This window comes from Phalacrocorax carbo, chromosome 1, assembly GCF_963921805.1.
Source record: "Phalacrocorax carbo chromosome 1, bPhaCar2.1, whole genome shotgun sequence".
NCBI classification, from domain to species: domain Eukaryota; kingdom Metazoa; phylum Chordata; class Aves; order Suliformes; family Phalacrocoracidae; genus Phalacrocorax; species Phalacrocorax carbo.
In genome coordinates, this window is record NC_087513.1 from 2,027,761 (window position 1) to 2,053,504 (window position 25,744).

Consider the following 25,744-nt stretch of genomic DNA (forward strand, 5'->3'; position numbering starts at 1 on the left):
CTGGTTTTGCTGTTGCTTACTTGCTGCAAGGTAGGAGCAAGGGGTCAGGACACCTTTGCATCCACGGCAGCGTGCGGCAAAAACGCTGAGAAGAGCTCGGCAGCGCTAGACTGCACGTGTGCGACCCCCCGTCGTGTTCCTGGCAGACGTCTCACATGGAGAGACGGAGCGGGCGCCTCATCCCCAGGGAGGAAGCCCAGGAGCCGGGCTCTGTGCCACGTGGTGCTGAAGGCAACTTGGAGCGGAGCCCGGCAGCCGGCGCACGGCTTTGGCGCTGACCTGTTACTCCACCTCTTCCACGCTCGGCACCGACACTTGTTGGGGGCCCTGCAAACCCTCCTGGTGCTGCAGCCACCGAGGAGACGACCTAGTGCCTTTGTCTCGTAGGATGTGGCTGAGATACAGTCAGGGTAAGTAGATGTGTCTGGGTAGGTAAGAGATAACGTTGCAGCGCTGTCAGAGCTTGTTGGGAGATCTTACAGGAAAGGAAGTCATTTTGGTTTTAAATAAAATTGATCTTGCTCTGGCGGTCGCACCACCACCCCTCTCCCAAACTCACAAGCACCAAGACACGTGCCTTTTCTTAGGTTGGTGACCCTGTATTGGTTTTGGATGTGCCATTTTGTACCTCTTAGGATCTGTTGGTGATTTTTCACTCTATCCTGTCCCCCCGCTCTGTGAGTCACGAAGATTCACTCTCTGGCTGTCATCTCTCAACCCTGGTGCCCCAACTAGCTGCTGGTAGACACAAGCCAAGAGCTTGAGGGCCTGCTGACCATGGTGCATCACCACCAACTCTTTTGCCTTCTCTTCTGCTGCTTCCACAGCCAGACCTTCCTACTCATCCTCCATCCAGGCCAGTCTCAACCTTTCTACTTGCAGATACCTCCATAGAGATATCGCTTGAGTCCTCCAAGCCAACCTCCAGCTGCCAGCGAGGCAATCTGTGCCATCCCAAGTGACCCAAGCTGCTTGTGTGTCACTGACTTGTCTGATGGAGATTTGCAGTGGTGGGTCACGTCTGATGCTCAGGGATGTTGGAGAGGGGGGGTAGGAAACCTGTCCCTGCTGCCTGGGCACCAGAAACAAGGGTCCCTGAAGGGCCCAGTGCTGCCACCTGCTCGTGGGTGTTTCTGTGCAGCGCCTGGTGCAGAAGGAGGTTTGTCCTGGTTTTTGGACAGATAATGTTCAGCCAGCTGAGCATGAGCCAGCAGTGCCCAGGTGGCCAAGGAGGCCACCAGCCCCCAGGCTTGTGTCAGCACTGGTGTGGCCAGCAGGAGCCGGGCAGGGATGGGGCCCCTGTGCTGGGCCCTGGGGAGGCCCCACCTCGAATGCTGGGCTCAGGTTTGGGCCCCTCGGGACAAGAAGGGCCTGGAGGGGCTGGAGCGTGTCCAGAGAAGGGCAGCGGGGCTGGGGCAGGGTCTGGAGCACAAGTGTGCTGGGGGGCGGCTGAGGGGGCTGGGGGGGTTTAGCCTGGAGAAGAGGGGGCTGAGGGGAGCCCTTCTCGCTCTCTGCAGCTGCCTGAGAGGGGCTGGAGTGAGGGGGGGGTTGGTCTCTGCTCCCAAGTCACCAGTGATGGGATGAGGGGAAACGGCCTCAAGCTGCGTCAGGGGAGGTTTAGGTTGGAGATGAGGGAAAATGCCTTCCCTGCCAGAGGGGTCAGGCCCTGGCACAGGCTGCCCAGAGAGGTGGGGGAGTCACCAGCCCTGGGGGGTTCAAACACCGTGCAGCCGTGGCACTTGGGGCCATGGTTTAGGAGGCCTGGGGGTGTTGGGTTGGCGGTTGGACCTGATGATCCTGGAGGTCTTTTCCAACCTTAAGGATTCTGTGATTCTATGTCACCATCTCGCTGCCAGCGTTGCTTACTCTTTGTGTGCTCCCCCAATAAGCACTCCACACTGCCGAGGCTTCACCAACACCCTCTAAACAAAGATTTTATTTACCTTTTTTTCTTACCTTTTTTTCTTACAAGCTTGGTGCAAGATGCAGAGCTCAGCCGTGCCCGTATGGAGCAGGCAACTTACGGTCCATCAACAAGCAGCGTTCACCCCTGGCACCTTGGATCTGGCGGGTCCAATCCCGTGGAGCTGTGCAGCCATGTTCATCTCTCCAAGCTTTGCTCTTCCAAATATTAAAACCATTTAAAAGGAGCCGCTCTGCTCCTCATCTGGGTTTTGGCTGCGTAATGGAGCTTTGCAAAATCTTCATCAGCCCCAGCACGCTCCCCTCCACCTTGTGTGTCCTGTAGGTATGGGGGACGCAGCCGTATGATGAAATTAAGATGATTTAACTCTTGCAGGTGTCTAATCCCCACCGTTGGCCACGGGCTGCACTGCAACCCGGCCCCGAGGCACGTAAGCACCTTTGCCATGACTGCTGCATACGTGCACCGTTCCCGGCTCGCTCCTCGTCCGTGGGATGCAGATCCACAGGGTGTTAAAAGCAGCGTGCAGCCGGGAACTTCCTGCCTCGCTTCAAGGAAGTGGTGGGCGGTGGAGTCTGGGTAGGGGCGAGGATTTTAAAAAAAGCCTCTTAAATGCAAAAAAAAAAAAAAAGCCCTATCTTGAAAACGCGCTGTCTCCCTTGCGTCGGTGCTGTGGTTTTGCTGTGGTCGGGGCCATTTGTTGCACCAAGCGTGATCCTGAATGAGAGCAAAAACTCTTCTTGGAGTGTTTCGGGGTGAAAAGGGGGAAATGAAAAGGTGATGTGGGCAAGAAGCGAAACCTGCGTTTGGCAAGTAGAAATACACCGTAATGATCATCGTTTATTGCAATGCTAATTAACAAAGCGGCTGCAGTTCAAAGCATCCCTGCTGTCCCTGGGATGTGGTGGAAAAGTGCTGGTTCTGTGGGAGGATGCCTGGGTGCTGTGGGGGTGCTGACGGTGTTGAAGCCACCCCGGCCTGGGCGGGAGCATCTGGTGCGTGCGTGCACCTTGCTCACGCGTGGAATGGATGTCCCCGTTGCACACCTCCGCGCCCTTTGCATGCATGCAGACGAGGATGCACGTTGCATGCCTGTTGCGTGCGCGCGTGGGCGTCGTGTGGGTGTGTAACCGGGACGCGCGTGCACGTGCGGCCACGCCCCGTTGCACACTCGCACGCGCTCGTTGCACAACCCTTGCACGCAGCGCCGGGGGCGAGGCGGGAGGGAGGGCGGGGAAGCGCGGCGCCGAACCGCGCATGCGTGCCGCGCCCCTCACCACGGTGGCAGCGCCGTCGGGGACGGCGCAAGTGCCCGCCCACCTTAGCGACGGCGAGGCGATCCAATAGCGAGCGGCGCCGCACAGTGATTGGCAGGCGGGCGGGGGCGCTGCAGTCCCGCCCCCTCCCGGCGCGGTCTCCTCACGGCGGCGGCGGCGGCTCCATTTTCTCCCGCGGCCCCGCAGCGCCCGGCTCGCCTCAGCCCCGGCCGGCGGAGAGAGACCCGAGAGACGCCCCCCCCGCACCCCGTTCTTCCCTCCCCCGCGGCGCCATGAATGAGGAATACGACGTGATCGTGCTGGGCACCGGCCTCACGGTGAGGAGGAGCCGCCGCCTGGGCCTCAGGCCTGCCGCGGTCGGCCGCCGCCCTGCCGGGCCCCGCCACCCCCACCCCCCTCACCCCCGCCCCGTACCCCAGCGCCTGGGTCCTGCCTACCTCTGGCGACCTTCCCCATCGCTCACACGGGTGCTGATCCCCGCTCCCTCCGGGCGCCGCTGTCCTTCTGTCCATCCTGATTTAGACAACACCCCCCACCCCCCCTCCCAAACCCGGGCTAGGACGGCCGGGGTCTGCCCCCCCCCCACCCCCCCCCACTCTCGGGTACCGCTTCCCTCCCCTGGATGCTGGGGTCTGTTCCCCAATATCTCACCTGATTATCCCTCCCCCCGCCCCGCCGGGACCTTGTAGTTCTTTTCCTTACCTGTCACCTCACCATCGTAGCCCCCCGCCCCCCCTCCCCCTCCCAAATATTACCCTGAGGTGCCTGGGTCCCTGCATCCCCCTCCCAAATATTACCCTGAGGTGCCGGGGTCCCTGCATCCCCCTCCCAAATATCACCCTGGGGTGCCTGGGTTCTGCTTCGCACATCCTCCCCCCCATCTCTCATTATCACAGCACCCCCCATCACTAACACACACACACACACACACACACACACACCCCCGGTTTGGTCCCTTCCCCACCTGGGTCCTTTTCCCCCATCCCCAACTAGACTCCCCGTGCCGGGTTCTGGGTTTTTGATATGATTATAATAGACCCCCGTGTTCGGATTTGTGTGTGTCCCCCCTCCCCAATCCCTAGCTGCTTGGGTGCCCCCTGCCGCCCCATAGGGCCAGGCTCAGGCTCCCGGGAGGCCCCAGGAAATGCAGTTGTTTAGCGGAGCGAGGGCGGGCGACAGCGGACAATAAAACGCTAATGGGGATTTATTGCCTTATTAATGTATTTTTTAAATTTTTGGTTTTTTTTTTTCCGTCACACACACCCCCCTCACCCCCGCCCCAACCTGAGGTGGCTGCAGGTCCATCGAGCCGTGCCCTCCCCAGAGCCGAGCCTGGCTTAGGGTGGAGGCAGACCTGGTTATCCCCCCCCCTTCCCGCTCCGCCTTTGCAGCCTTCGGCTCTCCATCCAGCCCTGACTGCAGCAGGAGGGGGATGGGGAGGCGGGCGAGCCCTGCACGCCTGTCAAATTTGTCTGATTTCTCCCCCACCCCGCCAAAAAAAAACCAAAAAAATCCTCTCGGTCATCCCTGAGGAAGGCTGACAGCTGATGGCACTTGGGGGTGCGGCGGAGGGAGGGGGATGAGCCGTGGTGGGGCTTTGTCCTATTGTGGAGGATGCAGCCCACGCTGCAGGCTGCTGAGGGAGAAAAAAAACCAAGAAAATATGGCAGTGCCGCTGCCCGTGAGGTTTCCTGGTGGGGATTTCTTATGATTCCTGCCTTCCTTCAAACCAGAGAGATGCCTGGGGCCACCGTTAGCTTATCCACCGCGGGTTTAGTAGGGGCTGAAGGGTGGATTGCAGGTTACAAATAAAAGGCATTGTTTGAAGAATGGGGGGAAGAAAATCCAATATGGTGGAGAGGAGGTTTTTTTTCCTCGCTGTCAAATAGCCTTTCCTGCTTTTGTTTCCCCCTCTTCATGGGGAGAGGTGGCTAGACAAAGAGATATCTTTGGGGTTAGCCGTGAGGGATTTCCCCCACTTCCCCTGTTGATGGTAATTGTAAATAGAAATACATGCGCTTCCTACTGTGACTTTGGCGCTGTGATTGACGGGGGCTGCCACAGTAGCGAAGGCATCATGTCTGCTGACACAGGGCCGTGGCACGGCTACTTCAGGCAGATCTCATTTATTATTCCCACCTTGTTTCTAGTATGGGAATAATGGTAACAAAACCAGGATGTGGCACAAAGCAAATGTGCAACGTGTGGGAGCGTCTTCCCTGCTGCTGCCGTAGGGTAAACCCAGCTTTCCTGGTTGCTTTTATTCCTTTCTCTAAAGGCCCTTCCTTTGAGGTAGCAGGAATGACTTAAGAGGCAAAAGCTTCTTCCTTGATAGGGAAAGGTGCAGGCTGGCCTTAAACCTGTCTCTGGCTCACCAAAGCGGGGAAAGGGACTTTTTGGGAGGTAAAATATAATGAGCTTCTAGTGAAGGGGCCTCCAATAGATCTGAGCTCCATTAAAATGTTAATTTATGCTTTAGAGTGAGCTTTGGTATCAAGTTGGTAAGCACCGTGCTTAATCTCAAACTGACAAATGCCAATGTAAATTTGACAAAAGGCCCCTTGTGAAATCACTTAAGACAAGCTAATGCTAATGATCAGCAGTTGAGTTAAAAAGGAATAAATTACAGCTATATTTTAAGGTGTGTTGACCAAACTCAAGTGCCCAAGAGCTTGCAGGAGCACATATTTTGCTTCTGACATGCAGGCTTTACCTCTGAAATACCAATTAGAACAGGATGGACTTCATCTCGACTTGAGCAGCTTGTGCGGAAAAGAAGGTGACTGGAAACCAGAGGTCCTGGTGCAGCCAGGATGTTCCTGATCCTAAAATGCACAGCGTTGGCTCAACCATTTTGGCTGGCGAGCAGTGTCGGAGTGGAGCCTGGTTCAGGCTGGGCTACAAGACTTCTTGTGGTCAGACGAGGCATCAAACTGGAAGCTTGAAGGTTGCTCTTCCAACTGGTACCAGTGCTGGCAGAGCCAGGCTTCCTGAGGAAAAGGAACTGGAAAACGCTCTACGTAAACATGTTCAGTCTTTTCTTTCCTTTCCCGAGAGCCTTGAACTGTCATGAAACTTCAGATGATGTTTTCAACCAGCCTTTCCTTAAAGTTGGCCCTTGCAGAACTGGACTGTTGGAGTCCCACCAGGCAACTGTTGTTGCTGAGTGAGTTTGGGTATCCTCTGCTGAGAAGCCTGACATGCACCTCAAGTACCAATCTTGATGCTGCCCAAACAAAAGGAAATTAACGGGGGGTCTTGTTTGCTAGATACTCGAGTGCTGCGCCCCACTGTCAGGCTACCTGTTGGGCTGTGCCCATCTTACGTCTTGTCCCACAAGAGTCACCGGTTGACTTGTCCCAGTGTCCATCACCAGGACTTGGACAAAGTCCATAAAATAGCTGTAATGCAGACCATCTGAGAGGGGCAGCGAGCGGCTGCTGATCTGGAGGGGTTTTTCTTTCCAAAGTGAAAGTTCCGTTGTTGGTTTAAAGAGGGAAAAAAATATTGGAGCCTTTGTGAAAGAGCCATTAATATGTCTGTTGTTGTGGCCATTCTGGTTGGGTCTGCAGGGCCACCACGACGTAAGTGCACAAGAGCGTATGCATAAATCCCACTTTTGAAGGATCTGAAAAGGCAACATGAATATTTCAGGTGTTAATCTCTTCTTCAGCCAGTAATAAAGAGCTCAGGCACCTTTAGGACTGGGATTGCTGGCACTAAAATATTTTAACTTTTTCTTCATGTATGTAATTGGGAGACCCCATTGCAGTGCCAAGCTTGTAAAGATATGTCTTAGCACTATGAGGAAAAATAATCCTAGAGCATCTTTATTCATGAATTACTGCTGATAGGACAGCCTCAAACTTACACGAGGTATAATTAAGTTCACAGCGCTCAGCCGAGAGCGCTGTGTTCCTCCGGATCCCCCCGTGTGTAGAGCGATGGTGAAGCGTCGGGCCGTGCGTGCTAACTACAGGACAGGTATCTGCAAAGCATCGGTGAGTCTGGCTGTCCTGGCACAAGAGCTAGTAGGTTTTCCAGCTACTGCATCCTGGAGGTGCTGGTGGGAACGGCTTCTCCAAGTTGCTCGAGTTTAATAGCTTTAAGATCCTTGGCTGAGGCTTGCTAGGTGCGTCGTGCATTGCAGATTAGGCAGCATCCTTCTCCTACTGCACAAACCCGTTTTTAATCTGGTGCGGTAATCGGCAGGCTGGAGAACGCCTAGCGTTTTTATTTTCAGACTTGTCTTTTCAGTTCACCTCAATTTACACCTCTGACCTGGAAGGGACTTGGTCCTCACTCACCGGGACGTTTGGGAGCGGGGTGTTGAACACCAGTCAGAGGGCACATTATCTGCTCCCTGTGCTCCTGACAATGCGGGTTATTTGATGTGAACGTTGGGTGTAATTAAACTATCCTGTTTAGCCCCAGTGGATGAACACCACGTTCCTGCTGGGTTTTCACTCCTTGCAGGCACAAGTGTGTTGAACTAAGCTTCTTGCCAGCTGCCTCGCCGCGTTAAAGCTATATAAATCCAACAGAAAGATACAAATTCACTTTCTGTAGGAGCAGAGTAGCTAAACTCTTTGGTTCGAGGTATATTTAATCGTACAGGCACAGGCCTCATTGCTGAAAGAGCCTAAATAAAGAACATCAAAGTGACTGCGAGGACCAAGTGGAGTGTCACTGGCCCTTGCATCATCCCCTGCTAGCGGAGGGGATTGCTCAAGTGCAGTGAGTAATTGCTTTTGCAGTTTGTGTGGCTAAGCAGAACTTTGAGTCTTGCTTGCTGGGAGTCCGGCACGGTGAACATAGCCAGCGTATGTCAGAGGTGGAATAGCCTGGGCGATGGTAACGAGCTGCGCTAACTCCTCGCTCATCACGGCACAGCCCGGTGTTTCTAAGACAGAGCTCTTGCTGTGCCAGAACCTGTTCTCGACGGTGAAGGGAGTTTGATAAATGTTTTGCGCAGAATCCTCCCCTCGGCGCTGTTAGATGGACTGACAGTGGCTGGAGTTTCCATCGGTCTGTCTGAGCCTTTCTGAACTGCTGCCCTACTTGCAGAAAATCCACGTAAACCTACTTGCTTCCCTTGATTCCTGAAGGCTTCTGCGTGCAGAAGGTCTATTCGTGACCAGTTTGTACAAGCGAGGGAAGAGCTGATGGTATTAAGCAAGCATGGAAACACCAATACCTCTGAGTTACCCCTTACTCCTGGGTTTTTTTCCATGGATTTGTATCGAATGTGCTGTCTCTTCATTTCTGAGGCACGTTGTTCTCTGGTTCTGTGCTCTCCGGCCATTTGAAGCGGCTGAGCGGTGCTGCAGATGACATCGATCGCTGTAAGACTCGCTCCGTCATTCATTTGGCAACACAATGTGAGCTTTCGGGAGCCGGGAGCCCGTCGTAACCTGAACTGGCTGAAGTGGTGGATTATAGTAGCTCAGTGTGACTGTAATTTGCATGAAGATTGTGTTTGACCCCTGCTGGATACCCCGGAGCTTTCCCTCCTCTGTCTTGATGCCCTTTCTGCTGGCAGCAGCATCTCAGTTTTACCTGTTTACACAGGGCTGATGTTTATAATATGGTCACAAAGCCATAGATTTGAACTCTGATGCTTCCCCTTTTTTTTATTTGCAGTCTAAACTGTTTCCAGCCCTTCCCTTACCGGTACGGGCTGTTCTGTTTTCCTTGCTCCCTGACCCAAACGACATAATGACATATCAGGCGGTTCCTAGATGCAGACTAGCGCACCCGTGGATGGGTATAGCCAGCGGTCAGCCAGCGCAGCCGTCGAAAGGAATTGCTGAGCTGGGAGGATAAATCTATTGTGCGTCTCGTGTGTTTTATGATCGTGCCGTTGCCTCACAGGGCTGTGAAGGGAAGCGATGTTGAAAAGCCTGCATGGGATTTCAATGCTTCGGGCCTCTGCAGGAGCCTGGGTGATATAACAAACCTGTTCAATGAGCCTTGGATAAAATAGTATCGTAATACCTCTGCCTCTATCACTGTATCAGTGTTTAATGGGTGTGAAATAAGATTGAGAAGGTACTTAAGACCTCTTATATCTTCTGCTGGTACCCAAATTCGCTCTAGGGGGATGCTGGCAACGTGGGCCGGCAAGCTGCTGAAAGGATACACGCTCACTGGGAAGTGATGAGTGAGCTATTCGGAGAACACAGAGCAAGAAAAGCTTTGAAGGTTCCTTAAATGGAGGAAGGAAATCAGCTGACATCTGGACTGAATGAAGAATGTATCTTCTGCGCTTTTACTGTAACTTCATCCCTCCAGTTGATACTTACGTTGTTTTGAAATCCTGGTTGGCTTCCTCGTGGCTCAGCTCCAGCGTGGATGCTGGCAGTCCTGTACCACCATCTGGCAGAACTGGTGAGCCAGGGTTTTTGGAAGATGTTCCAGGCAGAATAAAACCACAGGTTAGAGCAAGAGTCAAACCAGAGCCCTCGCGTAGAGCTGTGTGAAGTTCAGCCTAACTGAGGAGACCATGGAGCTAGTGGTGGTGCACTTGGTGTGATAGTCCCACCTTGCCTGTGGTAAATCATCGACGTTTGAGCTGACACCATAAAAGCTACCTGTGCTTTCACTTTTGCAGTTCCTCAGCCTTGCAGGGCTCATGGCGCTCTTGAGTGGTGTCTTAACACAGGGTTTGGCGCAGCCACATTTGTTTTAAGGGTCTCTGCTTGCTTCAGCCTGTCTGGAAAAAATGGAGGGGCCTTGTAGGATGTGTAAGATCTGGAGTCGGTGGAGGATGGTGCTGGAAGGAGCAGCTGATGGATCATGGAGAGGTTTTGTGGGAAGAACTGCGGCTAACTGTTCATAACTCTGTTCAGGATCTGTGTGGTGACCACGAAGCCTTGTGGGCACTGCGTTAGAAATCACCCACAACTTCAGGGATTAAACTCGGAGCGGCCCATTCTTGCAGTGCACTAGGCAGGCAGCTCTAGCTTTGCTCTTTGGGGCCTTGGCTGAATTACTGTGGCATCCTGGTGGGCGACAGGCTGGCTAGCAGTGCCTTGCTCTGCCAGCAAGGATGATTTGCCCATTGCCACCTGAAAGTGCAAGAACAGCAAGTCCTCACGCCAGCGATCCCTGCCAGCCATCCACATGCCTACAGATGTTGAGACACTTCAGAACAAAATACCCCCTCCTGCAAGCTGCCTTTGGCCGATTAAGTTGAAGATGGTTTTAAAAGCTTCCTTTACACCAAGGATTTACCAGAGTTAGGATTTGCAAGTCATGTAAACAATATACAGTGGGAGGCTTTTTGTGTTATAACTGTGGTTTGGCTGAATGTGCTAACTGACACCCGTGTTGGTCAGCGTTACCATAACACAGTTTGAAATAAGCCTCCTACATGCTGCAGCGGGGGGGAAGTGACACATGAGGAGAGTCCTGAGTGCTCCACAGGGCGAGATGCATGGGGAGTAAACACAAAGATGCAGATCTCTGCCCGGAGGACCAAGCTGTTGGTTCTCTTGAATGAACGGCTCCTCCACTCCTGAGCGGGCAGATGTGCGGCGGTGGCATCTCAGACCAGCTGGATGTGGGCTGAACGAAAGATAACATGAGACATGGCCAGGACCTAGAAATTAGATAATGTGGATAGCGAACGAGAACTCAATTGCAGATGCAATTCGGCCGTTGGAGAGAGTTGACGCAGAGCAGGCAAGATCAGTAAAACCTCCACGATTTGCAGTCCTAAGCATGCAAGTATTCAAGTTTTAAAGCTCTTTGGCTTGTGAATGCCGGAGCTGGTGACCGGGTTAGTTGCAAAGTTGTGTTTTAATGGGGATTTAGCCGTGCAAGTCCTTAGCTTGCTCCGCAGACCACAACTTGTGTCCCTCTGTGATTAGTCTAAGCCTCTTGGTGTTGGGTTCAGACATAGCAGTTGATCTGCTGCTCAGAGTAATCTTGGTGGTTTTAATCTTGGTGGGTACATAGCAAGGATAGCAAAGTGTCTGCTGAGATGATAAAGCTCCCAAATGGCTTAATTTATTCTTTGTGCTAATTCTATCCTCTAAGAGTAGCTGTTGACTCTCTTGCCTGTCCCAGGGTGGCAGATATCAAAGACTGAGGTTTTGAGGAGACTACCTGGAGTCCTACCTGGAGTCCTTTAAGGCAAGGTTTTGTGCTCCTGGTGTCACCTGTAAATGAAAGTCATGTGTTCTCTGTGAATATGCTTAATTTGATAGCTGGTGGTTGAGGAGTATAGATTTTCCTAATCTAGCCCAAAGTCATGAACTTCCCAGAAATATCCTCCGGGGAGCCCTGGTAGGTGGTGGTTGTGTAGTTATACTGGCCCCTCAGGACAAGAAGGACCCTGAGGTGCTGGAGCATGTCCAGAGAAGGGCAGTGGGGCTGGGGCAGGGTCTGGAGCACAAGTGTGCTGGGGGGCGGCTGAGGGGGCTGGGGGGGTTTAGCCTGGAGAAGGGGAGGCTGAGGGGAGCCCTTCTCGCTCTCTGCAGCTGCCTGAGAGGGGCTGGAGTGAGGGGGGGGTTGGTCTCTGCTCCCAAGTCACCAGTGATGGGACGAGAGGGAACGGCCTCAAGCTGCGCCAGGGGAGGTTTAGGTTGGAGATGAGGGAAAATGCCTTCCCTGCCAGAGGGGTCAGGCCCTGGCACAGGCTGCCCAGAGAGGTGGGGGAGTCACCAGCCCTGGGGGGGTTCAAAAACCGTGCAGCCGTGGCACTTGGGGCCATGGTTTAGGAGGCCTGGGGGTGTTGGGTTGGCGGTTGGACTTGATGATCTTAGAGGTGCTTTTCCAACCTTAAGGATTCTATGAGTCTATAAAACCTCTTGGGTGGCTTGCCCAGAGCAGACAGCAAACCTAGAAAGGTCTCTAATAGAAGCCTTTCGGTGTGCACGTCTTAATTCTGGAGTGAGGCAACTGTTGTGTTTTTTTTTCCAAAGGACTGTGCAGGTACTTTCAAATGCAGGCATGCAGCAGGCTGTCTGAACATGCTCTTTGAGACAACACTGCTAGGAAAAATAGGAGGAGGCTCAGATGCAACTAACATGTCCCTTGCATCCTTTTTTTCCTCTCTCCGTAGGAATGCATCCTCTCGGGGATCATGTCAGTGAATGGCAAGAAAGTCCTTCACATGGATCGTAACTCTTACTATGGAGGGGAAAGCGCATCCATTACACCCCTGGAGGATGTAAGTACAGAGACTGGCACCCACCTATTGTGTCCTCCCCAGGCGCATAAAGGGGGCTTTATTTCGAGCTATCCTAGGGGTGGGTTCAAAGTAATTATTCTTAAGGATTTCCTTTTGAGTAAGAAAGTTTTATGGTGCTTCTACACCAGATAACAGTGGGGGAGAAACCAGCGCGTGTGTTTATACTTGGTGGACAGCACTTGTTTTCTGTAGTTCCCAGCCAAGATTCAGGCATGTGGTGTTTGAGCGATTGTTCGGAGGTATAATGCCCGACAGCTAGATGTTAAAACTCTTCGGCTAAATTGTTACTGCTGCGCTTGCCGGCAAACGTTGGCCTAACGAATGCCATGTGCTCTCTGTGCCTTGGCGTTACTCTCGGTCCTTGGTTGGCAAGCACTTCCAGCTAGGTAGGTGCCATCTCATTGGGTTACCACCTGCACCCTGCGATTGTGTAGTCCCTAAAGCTGTTAGTGTGGCTGATTAATGAGATGTCAGGAAATCACTGCTCTCCTTGCTGCTTAACTGGGTTAAATATTTATGTTGGGGAATCTGATTTAAGTATATGGAGGAGCTTGCCCTCTCCTGAAGCAGGCGCTTTGATCAGATTACCTTTAGCAATGTTAAACAGTGTTTCGGTTCAGCAGGTCATAAATTCCCAAGCTTTAAGCCTTGGAGGAAGAAAGACTGGATGAGCAGAATAATGTTGCCCGATTCTTACTGTAAGAATTTACTGGATGTGCATTGTGTATTGCATCAAAAATCAAACTGGAGCTAAAACGCTGGCCAAAAGCTTGCTGTGAAGAGCTTATGTTCAGCTGGGGAGATGTGGGGGTGGAAAGTGTGTACATGTGTGGGAGAAATTATAGATATTTCCTCTGCTATAATAAGTATTGTATTCTCTCCAAAGCTCTACAAAAGGTTTAATCTACCAGGATCTCCACCAGAATCTATGGGGCGAGGAAGAGACTGGAATGTGGACCTAATTCCAAAATTCCTTATGGCTAACGGTAAGCGATACTGAACTCCCAAATCTGCCTCGTAAGCGTTCAGTGCTGTAATCGAATAAACAGCCCTTCAGCTATTTCTTCACGCACTTGTTGAAGCATTAATCGAAGAGCTGCAGAAAGCTTACTCGAGCTGATCTGCATGTGCTCGTGCCAGCCGCACCGCGGCTTCTGCTCTGTGACTTGTTTTCGCTGTGGACCTCTCAGACTCGGAAGATGGCTCCAGCTTGGAGCGTGCAGCAATGGCATGTCTGGAAGGTTTGAACGGCCATTTTCCAACATCCTTTCTTAAAGCGTTTGCATTTCTAGCCAGAGTTAATGCCTTGAATTTGTGTGTTGTTATTCTTCCATGGCTTAGGAAGAAACAGTTGATTCCACGGTGACTCTTAATCCCCTTTGTTCCTATTTTATGGCTTGCAGACTCTCTCATCCCTTACTGATGCTACAAATCCTGGTTCTTTATGTGTTCCGGTAGTGGGACAGGTCTTCTGGACAAAATCCACTATCGGTGAAGTGGTTATTGATGCAAACAAGTTCAGGGGCAAGTCATTTTGCCAAATACCAACCACTTGCTGCTGGAATCTCTTGTCCCTGCAGCACGAGGGGGTAGGTGTGTTGTGTAGTGCCAGTCTTGCTCCACGTTAGAGCAGTGGAAGAGTTGATAGATTCCAGTCGAGGTTTGGTTACTCTAGTCTCAGCTTCCTTTCAGCTTGCATGGGTGTTGTGGTGGATTTCTAAGGGATGGCATCCCTCTGGGGATGTGATGGTGGGGACAGGTAAGGGGTAAACGTGCTGCAGGATGGCCTTTGCTCAGAGGACTGATGGAAATGGGAGGAGTGACAAGGAAGCTGTTAATTGCCTCTAAGAAAGCTTGAAAATCACCTAATTATTGCACTAGTGAGTATCTGCCACGCCTCATCTGTTACATAAAGGTGTAAGAGCTGTGTGGGTTGAACGCGGCGCTGCCGCCGTTGAAGGGTTTGCTGTGCTGGAAGAGCCTTGTGAGTGGTGCTGTCCTCCTCTTGGCTTCTGGCCCCAGACCAGCTGGCTGACTTGTGCCAAACCTCCTTTCCAGGTCAGTTGGTAAAGATGCTGCTCTACACAGAAGTCACTCGCTACTTAGACTTCAAGGTGATCGAGGGGAGCTTCGTCTACAAGGGAGGAAAGATCTACAAAGTTCCTTCCACTGAGGCAGAAGCCTTGGCATCCAGTGAGTAGCTGCACCTTGCTTTGTTTCCTCCCAGGGCTACCGTCTCTAAACAAAGGCATCTCGGGATGTTCTGTGCTCATGTAGGAAAGAAATCTTATCACTCCTCGCATGGTGCTGTGTGTAGACCCCATCTCAGTTATGAGCCGTGCTTAGCGTAGGATTCTGCTGTGTCTCATTTGACATCAAACACCGCTTGCAGTGCGAGTCTTGGGCTTCCTGAGCCTCCAGTTACTGGTGGAGCTTTCAAATGGAGCCGGTCAAGCTGCCTGTGGCTCATCTGGTGACAGATTTGGCAGTATTTTACTTCCTCAGGAGGTTACATCTGGGGCTTGTGCTCCCAGCTCTGCCATAAATACTTAATGTTGGGTCCGTGTTGGGGTTACACATGTGAAAAATGTTGTCACGTTCCTCAGGGGGCAAATTGGAATGACTGATTCCAAAGTGTGGCACCTAACTCAAATTTTAATTGTTGTCTACTTAAATTTCACTCTTCGGATAAAACTACTGATTATTCATAATAGCGCGGTGAAATGCATTAGTGCTGGCGGAGGGCAGTCCATTAGCTTCAGATGCAGAATGTATTTAGTAGCATCTCTGAAAAGTCTCGTGATGAAGCGAATCCTGCAAATAAGGCTCCCAGTATGCGCTTGTCTGTACATTGGAGCCTTCCTCATGGCAGATATTCCTGTTTGCTGTGAAATAATCGGTCGTTCCTTCAATATGGCCACGTTACTCCCTCCTAAGTGGTCTCTTAAGAGACTCATACTGGCAGAAGTAGGAGGTGCCTTTGGTGCTGCCTCTGCCTTCACGTTTCAGCAAGTCTGGTCTCGCTTCTCCAATTTGTAGGAAACTAAAGCACATAAAAGGTGCCTCGTCTGATCTCGCGGTTGAAGTTTGGACTCTTGCAGCGCTTGCTAGTTCCTCGGCAAGGCTGCAGGAGAGCCCAGCACCGCTTGCTTTGACAGTGAGTCTGGTAGATGCCAAACACAGGTCTGTGCTTAGGGAAGCTCAGGTCAGGCTGTACAGCAGGCCAAGTGGAAACTGCTCTCCAAATGTGTAGAAGCTTGGCCTTCAGTCATGCCTTGGAAAAGGTTGGCCATCCCACCTTGTGAGGTCTGGTACACCAAGACAGCTGTCAGTGCGGACCTGCTCGGCGGTTGTTTGTGTCTCCTGCTTGAGCGGAGAGCCTTGGTTAGCCAAACTCCATGTTACGGAGCGATGTTTGGAATACTCGGCAGTTCTTACCTGCTTCTGATACTCTGTGGCAATGGGAAAAGCCATTTAGTAGCTGTGTAAGTTCTGATGAAATACCTTGTTTTTAGGCTTAATGGGCTTGTTTGAGAAACGCCGGTTCAGGAAATTCCTAGTGTATGTTGCCAACTTTGATGAGAATGACCCCCGAACTTTCGAAGGCGTCGATCCCAAGAAGACCACCATGCGCGATGTGTATAAGAAGTTTGACCTGGGGCAAGATGTTATAGACTTCACGGGCCATGCCCTTGCGCTCTACAGGACTGACGAGTAAGTGTGGGTTCGGTTGCTCCCCGAAATCGGCTGGGGTGCTGCGTGCTTGCGGCGCCGGCTGTGTGAGTTGAGGGTAGGGTGCCTCGCAAAGTGTGTCTGTTGCTGGGTGCTGTGTGAATCTTAAAATACTGGGTCCTCTGCTGATGGGATGTTTAAACTTTGTGGGTTTCTGGGGTTAGTGAAGCATCTCTTTCCTGAATAAAACTTCCTGTGACACTGAGTGCTTCTAAACGGGAACTTCCATGGAAATGCTTGTCAGGAGCAGCCGGAGGGTGGGGAAGGAGACTTCACGGGAACTAAATGTTGTGCGTCTGAGCGTATTCTGCTGGAAGTCTTAGTCTGTGAAACGTTGCAAATCGTGTCACTGCCCTCTCCAGCTATCTAGATCAACCATGCCAAGAAACAATCAACAGGATTAAGCTCTACAGTGAGTCGCTGGCTAGATACGGTAAAAGCCCCTACCTTTATCCCCTCTATGGCCTTGGAGAGCTGCCCCAGGGATTCGCAAGGTGAGAACTTGGTTTCAGACTCCAGTGTTTTCTCAACCCCGCTGTGTTACCTGGTGGGGGATCAGATGTGCAGAATCGGCGCTCGGGCTTCCAGAACCTGAGTCCGCATAAAAATACTGCGGTTGTTAACGGTTCTCTCGCTGTCTTAATCAGGAAGCAATTCCTTTGTGCGAGGTTGCTTCTTTCTGGGCTTGTTCGCTGCGACTCCCGTTAGGGGGGGTGGTTCTGGGTTTGCTCAGAGATACGCTTTGCAGCATGTAGTCTATCAAAGAAGTCGGATTTGCCTACGTGGTGTAGCCTGCAGTGCTTACACTGTAGGACTGTCTGGGTTGCACCACACATTATTTCTAGCTGGATGTAACCGCACCTATAATTTCCTCCAAATGCCAGCTGATGCCTTGCAGAAAGAACAGCAGACAGCACCTGCTGCCGAGATGTTTAAGCAGTGTATTTTGAAGAGGTTTAAGTCTAATGTGTGGTTTGTCCAAGTGGAACAGAAACAAGGGGCTGGAAGGGCTGTTAAAGACCGAACACGCACCTGTGGAACACGCTGAAGTGGCTTTTCTCTTGCAGGCTAAGTGCTATATACGGAGGCACCTACATGCTGAACAAGCCCATCGAAGAGATCGTCATAGAAAATGGCAAAGTGGTTGGTGTGAAGTCTGAAGGGGAGGTACGGTACCTTCCGATTCTTTCCTTACCCCGACCCCGCATCCCGCCTCTCAAAACTGAGGCTGTTTGTCATCGATCTGAACAAATGCAGTAGAAAAACCCTCATCAGAGCCCTCGGACAAAAACTGCTTGGCCGCTGCTGTTTTTCCCCTGTGCCAACTCGCTTAAGACATACTGATATTTTCATGGTGAGGAGTACAGTACAGTCCTACTCCAGGAGCTGGAATGAAGCCTTTATGGCGTGGCAAGGTTGTCTTCTGAATAAATAGGGCTGGCTAAAAAGGAAAGGAGCTGCTTGCTTGTGTCTAACCGGGGAATGGAACCCGCTCTGCCCCTGACATTAAGTATTAGCTGCTCAGACAGCTGGCGCATGGCCTCTCTGCAGCTTCTTCTCAACCTGGCAGTATAAAACTAGCGGGAGCGCTGCGAGCTACTTCGAAGCTATAAATGCGCTCCCAAGTGGAGCGGGAGCTTCACGGGATGGTTTAGCACTTGCTGGGAGGGTAACGTGGCCCTTCGGGGTGGGGGGTGACGTGTCCTGGCTGGCCGTGGAGGTGCTAATCCGTGCTATGGACTGACGTGCCCAAGTGCAGGCTGCCTGGAGGCTTCAAATTGGTCAAATATTAAACTATCACTGTAAAAACGAGTTCTAATGTGAAATGCTCAGTTCTTATCTGTTTGGTTCAGCCTTGACTGCAGCAAGTTACAGTCCTAGACTGGAAGGACTGGGTTCTGTACTGGTTAGAGCTTAACCAGTATGTATGGAATGAAAGCTGTGATTGACGACGCAGCTCTGTGTAGTGTTTTAGGAGTCATGCACTGAGATTTGGATTGTCCAAGCTGAAGCGTGCTGCTGGCAGTGAAATAAGAACCTGCTGCAGGAACAGTTGCCTCAAACCACTCTTGGTTCTCCTCAAAATCAGCCATTTCCTCGCCTCTGGCTGCGTACGCGCCTCTGTGCGGTGGTTGCTCAACGTCCGTCCATCCCTGCAGGTTGCTCGCTGCAAACAGCTCATCTGTGACCCCAGCTACGTCTCGGACCGCGTAACGAAGGTCGGCCAAGTGATTCGGGTAATCTGCATCTTGAGCCACCCGATCAAGAATACGAACGACGCCAACTCGTGCCAGATCATCATTCCACAGAATCAGGTCAATCGAAAATCAGGTGCGTGGAGAGCGGGGACCGCCAGGGCGCGCGTGGGTCTCGTCGCGCTCGGGTCGAGGCAGGGTGGTTGTTAAAACGCCCTCGCACCGAACACGTGCTCTGATGGTCTGGTGAGGTGTGACGTGAACAGGAAAATGCGCTACTGCCGCTCCTGTGGCAGACTTCGTGTCCTTTCCAGAACTTCCAAGGACTTCGTGTCCTTCTTGTCCTGTGTCCTTGGCCACACCTTGAATATTGTAGTGAGGGGCCCAAAACTGTACGCGAGGGACATTGAGGTGCTGGAGCGTGTCCAGAGAAGGGCAGTGGGGCTGGGGCAGGGTCTGGAGCACAAGTGTGCTGGGGGGCGGCTGAGGGGGCTGGGGGGGTTTAGCCTGGAGAAGGGGAGGCTGAGGGGAGCCCTTCTCGCTCTCTGCAGCTGCCTGAGAGGGGCTGGAGTGAGGGGGGGGCTGGTCTCTGCTCCCAAGTCACCAGTGATGGGACGAGAGGGAACGGCCTCAAGCTGCGTCAGGGGAGGTTTAGGTTGGAGATGAGGGAAAATGTCTTCCCTGCCAGAGGGGTCAGGGATTGGCACAGGCTGCCCAGAGAGGTGGGGGAGTCACCGTCCCTGGGGGGGTTCAAACACCGTGCAGACGTGGCACTTGGGGACACAGTTTAGGAGGCCTGGGGGCGTTGGGTTGGCGGTTGGACTTGATGATTCCAGAGGTCTTTTCCCACCTCAATGTTTCTATAATTCTGTGAAATCCTTGAGGCCGCAGCGTGGCTCTGCTTTAGTGTAGAGCAGCGGTGGGGGAGGTGGGAGAAGCCGGGGTGCTTGTGGTCAGAGAGGTGTGTGAGGAACCTGCCGAAGGAAGTGGGAAGTGGGCGAGGAGCCCCGGGGGTGCTCTGGAAGGGGGGGCGAGGGCTGCATGCAGGAGGGGAGATGCTTCCTCGCCCTTGATCATGGGGGTGGGCTGGCTGCCAGCGACTCTCCTGGCTTTCAGGAGCCGTTGTAGCCACAGGAAACAGAATTTTAAAGATCTCACAGGGCTGCTCGTGTCCAGGCGCCTCAGCCAAGAGACTGAGAGCACGTAGGACTGCAGGGCAAGGACGGAACTCATTCAAGCGTGGTCTCAAACAAGACGAGGAGGTACAAAGTGTCAGGGGAGGAGCAGGAAGAGGCGCATGAGTGTGCAAGTTGGAGGAGGCTTTTGGGATGAGGCAGGCCTGACCCGGGCTCGCCCGGTGCGTACTGACCCACCGCTGTGACGTGCTTCCCCAGATATCTACGTCTGCATGATCTCCTCCGCACACAACGTGGCAGCGCAGGGGAAGTACATTGCCATTGCCAGCACTACTGTGGAAACCGCGGACCCAGAGAAGGAAATCAAGCCAGCCTTGGACCTCTTGGAGCCTATTGAGCAGAAGTAAGCCCTTGACGAGCCCCCTCTGTCCCTTTCGCCTCGCTGCGAGCGCTCGGGGCCAAGGTGTGAGGGCAGAGGGGATCTGAAGGCCGTTTGGCTGCTGAAACCCTGAATTTCCTCTGCACCTTCACTGCTGACGCGCTGGGCAGAGCACTGCCCTTCAATTCAGCCGTCCTTGCACCCGCACTGATGCTCAGCGATGCTTTAAAACCATTCTGAAGCTCTTTTTTCTTACTCCTTCCAGGTTCGTTAGCATCAGTGACCTGTTTGCACCGACCGACCTGGGAACCGAAAGCCAGGTCAGTATCGCCGAGCTCGCGTTTGAGGGGGTGAGGCTCGAGGCTCGCTGCTAAACTGCTCCTTCTCTTCCCAGATCTTCATTTCTCGCACCTACGACGCCACCACTCACTTCGAGACGACGTGCGATGACATCAAAGATATTTATAAGAGGATGATGGGATCAGAGTTTGACTTCGAAGAGATGAAACGCAAGAAAAACGATATCTATGGGGAGGAGGAGCAGCAGTAATGAGAATCTCTAATTAGGAGAAATTTAAATCGGCTAATATGAATATATAAGGAACTTAATGAACACTGTATGAAATTCAATATTGTAAGGCCTGCTTTTGTAATCCCATCTCGGAGAGATTGAAGAGTACTGCACTGGTAATGTTCCCCTTTTGGATATCATGTGTTAATTATTTCATTCTAGTAGGGCTGCTGTCCAGAATCTGGCAAATTACTGACTGATTTAACGACTAACCTCGTAAGCGAAAGGCAGACTGAACCAATTTTTTTTCTTCTTCCTTTTTTTTTTTTTTTTGCAGACGTAGACGTTGGTGCAGATTTGAAATAACTCATTGACAGCTGTGTCTTACCTTGTATTTTTAATCATTTGTAAACATCCTTCACAATTATGTGCTTCTGGTGAGCTAGTAGACGTGACGGTTGTCACCCAAACCTGATATCAAGGAAAATAGAAACTGAGCACTCCATTATTGTGGACAGCATCCCTAAAAATCTCTTCCCATCAATCTAACTCTGTGGCAAGTTGTATTATGGACAAAGCCCACATCTATTGTAGCAGCAAATGTTGGCTTAGTTCTGGGCACAGAACTTAACCTCCACTTAAGCTTCTAAAACTGTTTACATCGGTTGGGACACAGCTGTGCCTAAGGCTCCTTTGTGTTTTAATCTTAATAAAAATTGAGAGAACAAATTACAGAGCAGGCAAGATGTGGAAGTATTTTCTGTACCCTGGTGGCTTCTCGGATGGACCAAACGGCACTGCGGTATCGATATGACAGAGCCTGTGCTTCTCGTGTCTCCTGAAGGCTCCAAATGATTTCTGTACTGCGAAGTAAAGCCAAATTCTGGAAACCAGTCCTGTGCTCTGGTCTGATTCACTGCAGTTGTACGAGCAGCACCTCCTTTCCGAGATCCCTTGGATCTCTCCCCGCCAGGGCTGACGCGGGAGCGGTGCAGAGCATTTCCTACTAGAAAACGGGCTCGGATTTCTGTGCTTCGGCTTCCCAGCCCCTGCTGCTCCAGCTGCTCTCGGGGCTGCTTTCGGCAGGGGGAGAAGATGCTGCCGCACAAGGCCTGTCGCAAAGCGGGGCTGGGCAGGAGCCTGCTCGCTCCCTGCAGCCACCCCCTAGCGCCTGCACCCCGCAATAGCACTTGCTTGAAGCAGTAGTTAAATAATTCTCGCTCTTACGGTGCCTCGGCAGAGCTTTGATCTCCCTAAGAGATGCTGCTCTTCGGAGGGCGCCTCGCTGACGCCCCGGCTCGGATCTCCCAGCCTGCAGCGATGCTGCTGTTGGGTGGCAGGTGCACGGCGAGGAGCAGGGCTCGCCTTTACACGCAGCGCTGCCAACCGCGAGGGAGAAAAGGAAAGGCCTTGGAAGAGCTTTCTCCTGCTCTCAGCTGCCGTGCTTGGCCAGGCAGGCTCACGGGAGAGGGTTCATCCTTCCCTTCAGCCGTAGCTGCGCCGCTCTCCTGCTCCTGCTGAAGAGGAAGTGGGTCTTTGACCGCATCTTGCTCGCAAAGCTGCTGTGCTCAACCTGGCCGCAGCTGCCCCTTCTCTTCCTCCCTCCCTGGGGTGGGGGACTTTCAGCACTTCCTCTCCCCGGGGCACTGGTTCCAAGAACCACCTTTCCATTTTAAGCCCGCGTTGCCAGAGCGAGGTGCGCAGCGGTGGCTGGGGAAGTTCTCCCTCGCCTCGTGCTTCCTCTCTTCAGCCGCTTCGGTGCTCACGGTCACCAAGCCGAGCCTTTTCAAAGGGAAGACAGCCCTAACGCCTGTGGGAAACGCGCCCCTTCCCCTCAGCGCGTCGGTTACCCCTCGCTGCTGTAACCTGGTTCTTCCTCTGGCTCCTGCCGGGAAGGAGGCCGGTAGCGATCCCGCAGCCCTCGGGCTCCGGCAGCCCACCGCTGTTGGCACCAAGCGGTCTTGCTCACCCTTTCCTTCCTGCCTGGGCTTCAAATTTGGGCGGGGATAATGCAGAACAAAACGATTTGTGATCTATGTGTGAGCTGGGAAAGCGCCCGTCTGCCGCTGGGAGGGGCTGGGTGCTGAGCGGGACCCCTCTCCAGAGCGCAGCAGTGTGAAACGCGAGGGTTTGGGGTGGTTTGGGTTTTTTTTTTATTTAAGCAAACGCTAGACAAAGTCATCTGGTACAGCATGTCTTGCACCCTTTTATTAAAATTAAAAAAAGAGGACAACACCGTCCTCCGCAGCCAGAGGTAGGGCATCTTACAGAGGTCTTTAATGTGGCATTTTTTCTCCCCAGCACATGTTTGTGTGACCTACCACAAAACAAGAGCTTTACTTTTGTTCCTGCACCCTGTTGGCTGGCTATTTACAAGGTTTCCACGTGCTGGAACGCGCCTCACGTCCCAGCAGTGAAATGGTACCGAGAGGCAGCACAGGCGAGTTGAGCTGTAGTGTAGCGCGGACGGCCGCAGGCTCGGGCGCTGACACCCGTTGACAACGTACACCCGCACCAGCGGCTACCGCAGGCGGCCCGTGTACAGCACGTACGGCGGCGGCCACGTGGAAAACGCATTTAATATCGTAGACTCGTATTGCTCCTAACCTTCAAGTAAACGGCTTTTTAATTCTTTTTATTTTCCTATTTCTTCCAACGTCAGCTGCACTAATCACTTGAAAACACTCCAATAATTTAAAACCGTGTAATGGTAAAATAGTCTCTGTCCTATACGCAACTTGATGGCAGGAAGTAAATCCCCAGGGAGGATTTGCATTAGCCATCTTTAAATAATTTCTATATACAGAATGTAAGCCAATCTTCCCCCCGCCACCTCCTGCGGGCAGCACCCAAAACCCACCGGGGTGCCGGGGCCATCCCGCAGAGGCCCAGGATGCCCGAACCGGCGCTGCGGGGCCTGGGGAGGAGCCGTGCCGCGGCTTCGCTTCGTCACCTGCAACACAAGAGACGCGGCACGGGTAATCGCTCTGCTCCCCTCCTCGCTCCGGGCAGCGCCGGCCGCTCGCAGAACTTCCCCGAGGGAAGCGCCAGCGCGTTTCCCGGTGCCGAGCGCGGCTCTGCCCAGCGCCGGCCTTCCCGGCTACAGCTCCAGAGTCGGCCCTCGGCGTTGGCAGAGCCGGAGCAAATCCTGCAGCTGCCCCACTGGGAAAGGTGCCGGCTCTGCTGCGGGAGCGGCTGGACCCCCCCCTCCCTGCCCACCACCCCGCGGAGAACCCGGGACCCGCTCCCGGACTTTGTGGGTAGAAAGGGGATGATCCCAACCTCCCCCCTTACCAGTAGCTGCTTCTAAACGGGGCAGCCGCTTTCTGCACCGTCCCAAGGAAGGTGTTGACATCGGCCACAAGGATGCCTTTGCTCTCAAGGACCTCCCTGCTGCCGCTGGGCTTTTCTGCAAAGGAAAGAGCGGCACCGTAATTCAAGCAAGCGACCGAGGTTGTTCTGAAACCTATAGAAAAGGTCCCCAAATCCCACTGCAGTTATCCCATTTTTGCGAACGCGTGAGGATTAACAAGCGCTGCTTTGCAAACAGCCTCAGCCCAGCAAGGCCAGAATTAGAGCGTGACGTAAAGCCAGCTGCAGGCTCGAAAAATTGCCAGAATTTACCAGAGCTCCAAAAAAACCCTGTTCATTTTGCTTTTTAAATGCACTGACTTGCAATGAATCAACTCGCCCCTTACCCATGACTCCACTAGAAATGGGAGTAAATGGGGTGTGTCTTGTCTCCCCCCCCCCCTCCCTTGTCCCAGGCCATTTTAAATTTAATTTAACTGAAATTCAAGGGGGTCGAGGGCGGCAGCACCCAGCGCGCGGCCTTACCTGTGAGATATACAGCGAACCTGGCGCTGACGTGCTGAACCTGCAGGTTCAACAAGCACTGGACGTACTGGGATTTGGAGGACGACCGGGAGTCGCAGGCGTGGTAGTGCAGCACCTCGACGAGATCGGCTCCTTGGCACGATTTGAGGATCAAGTGCTTCTTGTGGGCGTCAGCATCCACCCTGCCAGGAGAGGGGCACAGTGAGGCGGTGAGGGGCTTCACCCCTCTCTCCCCGCCCAGGAAACGAGCAGGAATGATGCCACCTGCCTTTCCCCCCGTGTGTTTTTCTTCCAGCCTCGTGGGTGCTTTTATGCTTGCCACCCTGCACTAAATGGAGACGGCAGGAGCAAGCGTCGCCGTACGGCTCGTGTGTGCAGCACGAAAACAAAGCGGCCCCTTGCTCGAGGCAGCTCCAAGAGCCTGCAGCTCGTCAGCCCGCAATGGAGATGAGAGACGCTACGCGAGGGCCGCTGACGGAGCACAAAGAAAACGCTCGCTCCGCAGCAGCATCCGCTCCGCACAGGCCGCGTCCTCGTCTCACGGCCGGCCCTGAAATACCTGACCCCGAGCTCCCGTGACACCTCACCCCTCCAGAACTGAAAACCAGGTCCTCAGAACAATTTGTGCTGTCACCGTAAATGCTGAGTGCGGAGAGGTTCTGAGATGTCTCCCCGTTTGTTGCAGCGTTTTCTGCTCAGACAGAACAGACGGGTTTCCTCTTTGTTTGCAGGGCGTTACTAGGAAGCCCTCCTTTCTGGCCCGTGGTCTGGCACTAACAAAGGCAGCCTGCCCGATAAGAACTTCCCCCTCTACTTCAAACATGATAAAAGCAGGATATTTCCATGGAAAATTGTGCTGGTTTTGGCTGGGATAGAGTTAATTCGCTTCGCAGTAGCTGGTACGGGGCTGTGTTTGGGATTTGTGCTGGAAACAGTGTCGATAACCCAGGGATGTTTTAGTTATTGCTGAGCAGGGCTCGCACTGAGCCAAGGCCTTTTCTGCCCCTCACCCACCCCACCAGCGAGTAGCTGGGGCTGCACAAGGGGTTGGGAGGGGACACGGCTGGGACAGTGACCCCAGCTGACCCCAGGGATGTCCCACACCGCACGGCGTCATGCTCAGCATATAGAGCTGGGGGGGGAAGGAGGAGGAAGGGGGGGATGTTCGCAGTCATGGCGTTTGTCTTCCCCAGTCACCATTACATGTGATGGAGCCCTGCTGTCCTGGGCATGGCTGAGCACCCGCCTGCTCGTGGGAAGGAGGGAATTAATTCCTTGGTTTGCCCTGCTCAAGTGCGTGGCTTTTGCTTTCCCTGTTAAACCGTCTTTATCTCAACCCACAAGTTTTCTCACTTTTACCCTCTGATTCTCTCCCCCATCCCACCGGGGGGGAGCGAGCGGCTGCGTGGGGCTGAGCTACCAGCTGGGCTTACCCTATGACAAAAATATTCACTGTCTTATTTCTCTTTTTCAAGTTGCATAATTTAAAGACACATTGTTGCAAATAACCTAAAATAAGTAGCAAATACGAACAGGAAAAGTTCTGCTTTTCCC

The 25,744-nt window shown here is 52.9% G+C and overlaps 2 protein-coding genes across 4 annotated transcripts in view; one reads left to right on the forward strand and one right to left on the reverse strand.

Annotated features, from left to right (window-relative positions):
* The first annotated feature begins 3,316 nt into the window (after positions 1-3,316).
* GDI2 (GDP dissociation inhibitor 2) lies at positions 3,317-21,246 on the forward strand. Its single transcript, XM_064441987.1, has 11 exons — positions 3,317-3,518; positions 12,272-12,379; positions 13,287-13,386; positions 14,459-14,593; positions 15,916-16,114; positions 16,495-16,626; positions 17,200-17,299; positions 18,292-18,463; positions 19,722-19,866; positions 20,108-20,162; positions 20,237-21,246. The coding sequence occupies exons 1-11, from the start codon at positions 3,474-3,476 to the stop codon at positions 20,390-20,392; spliced, it is 1,347 nt and encodes a 448-aa protein (XP_064298057.1). The 5' UTR covers positions 3,317-3,473; the 3' UTR covers positions 20,393-21,246.
* A 1,288-nt stretch (positions 21,247-22,534) lies between these two features.
* TASOR2 (transcription activation suppressor family member 2) overlaps positions 22,535-25,744 on the reverse strand; it is a 47,888-nt gene continuing 44,678 nt past the window's right edge. For 2 of the 3 annotated variants that reach the window (XM_064442000.1, XM_064442020.1), the window contains 3 exons: positions 24,191-24,372; positions 23,648-23,762; positions 22,535-23,306 (listed from right to left, as the gene is read on the reverse strand). In XM_064442000.1, the coding sequence (XP_064298070.1) occupies positions 23,303-23,306; positions 23,648-23,762; positions 24,191-24,372 (301 nt within the window). In that variant the 3' untranslated portion in view covers positions 22,535-23,302. Of the gene's footprint in view, positions 23,307-23,643; positions 23,763-24,190; positions 24,373-25,744 lie in introns of those variants that run through there. The other variant, XM_064442011.1, reaches the window with a different exon arrangement.

Coding starts and splice junctions, on each gene's coding strand:
- GDI2 (XM_064441987.1), top strand. CDS start 3,474: ATGAATGAGGAATACGACGTGATCGTGCTGGGCACCGGCCTCACG. Junction 14,594..15,915: donor GGCAGAAGCCTTGGCATCCA/GTGAGTAGCTGC, acceptor CCTTGTTTTTAG/GCTTAATGGGCTTGTTTGAG. Junction 18,464..19,721: donor TCAGGTCAATCGAAAATCAG/GTGCGTGGAGAG, acceptor GTGCTTCCCCAG/ATATCTACGTCTGCATGATC.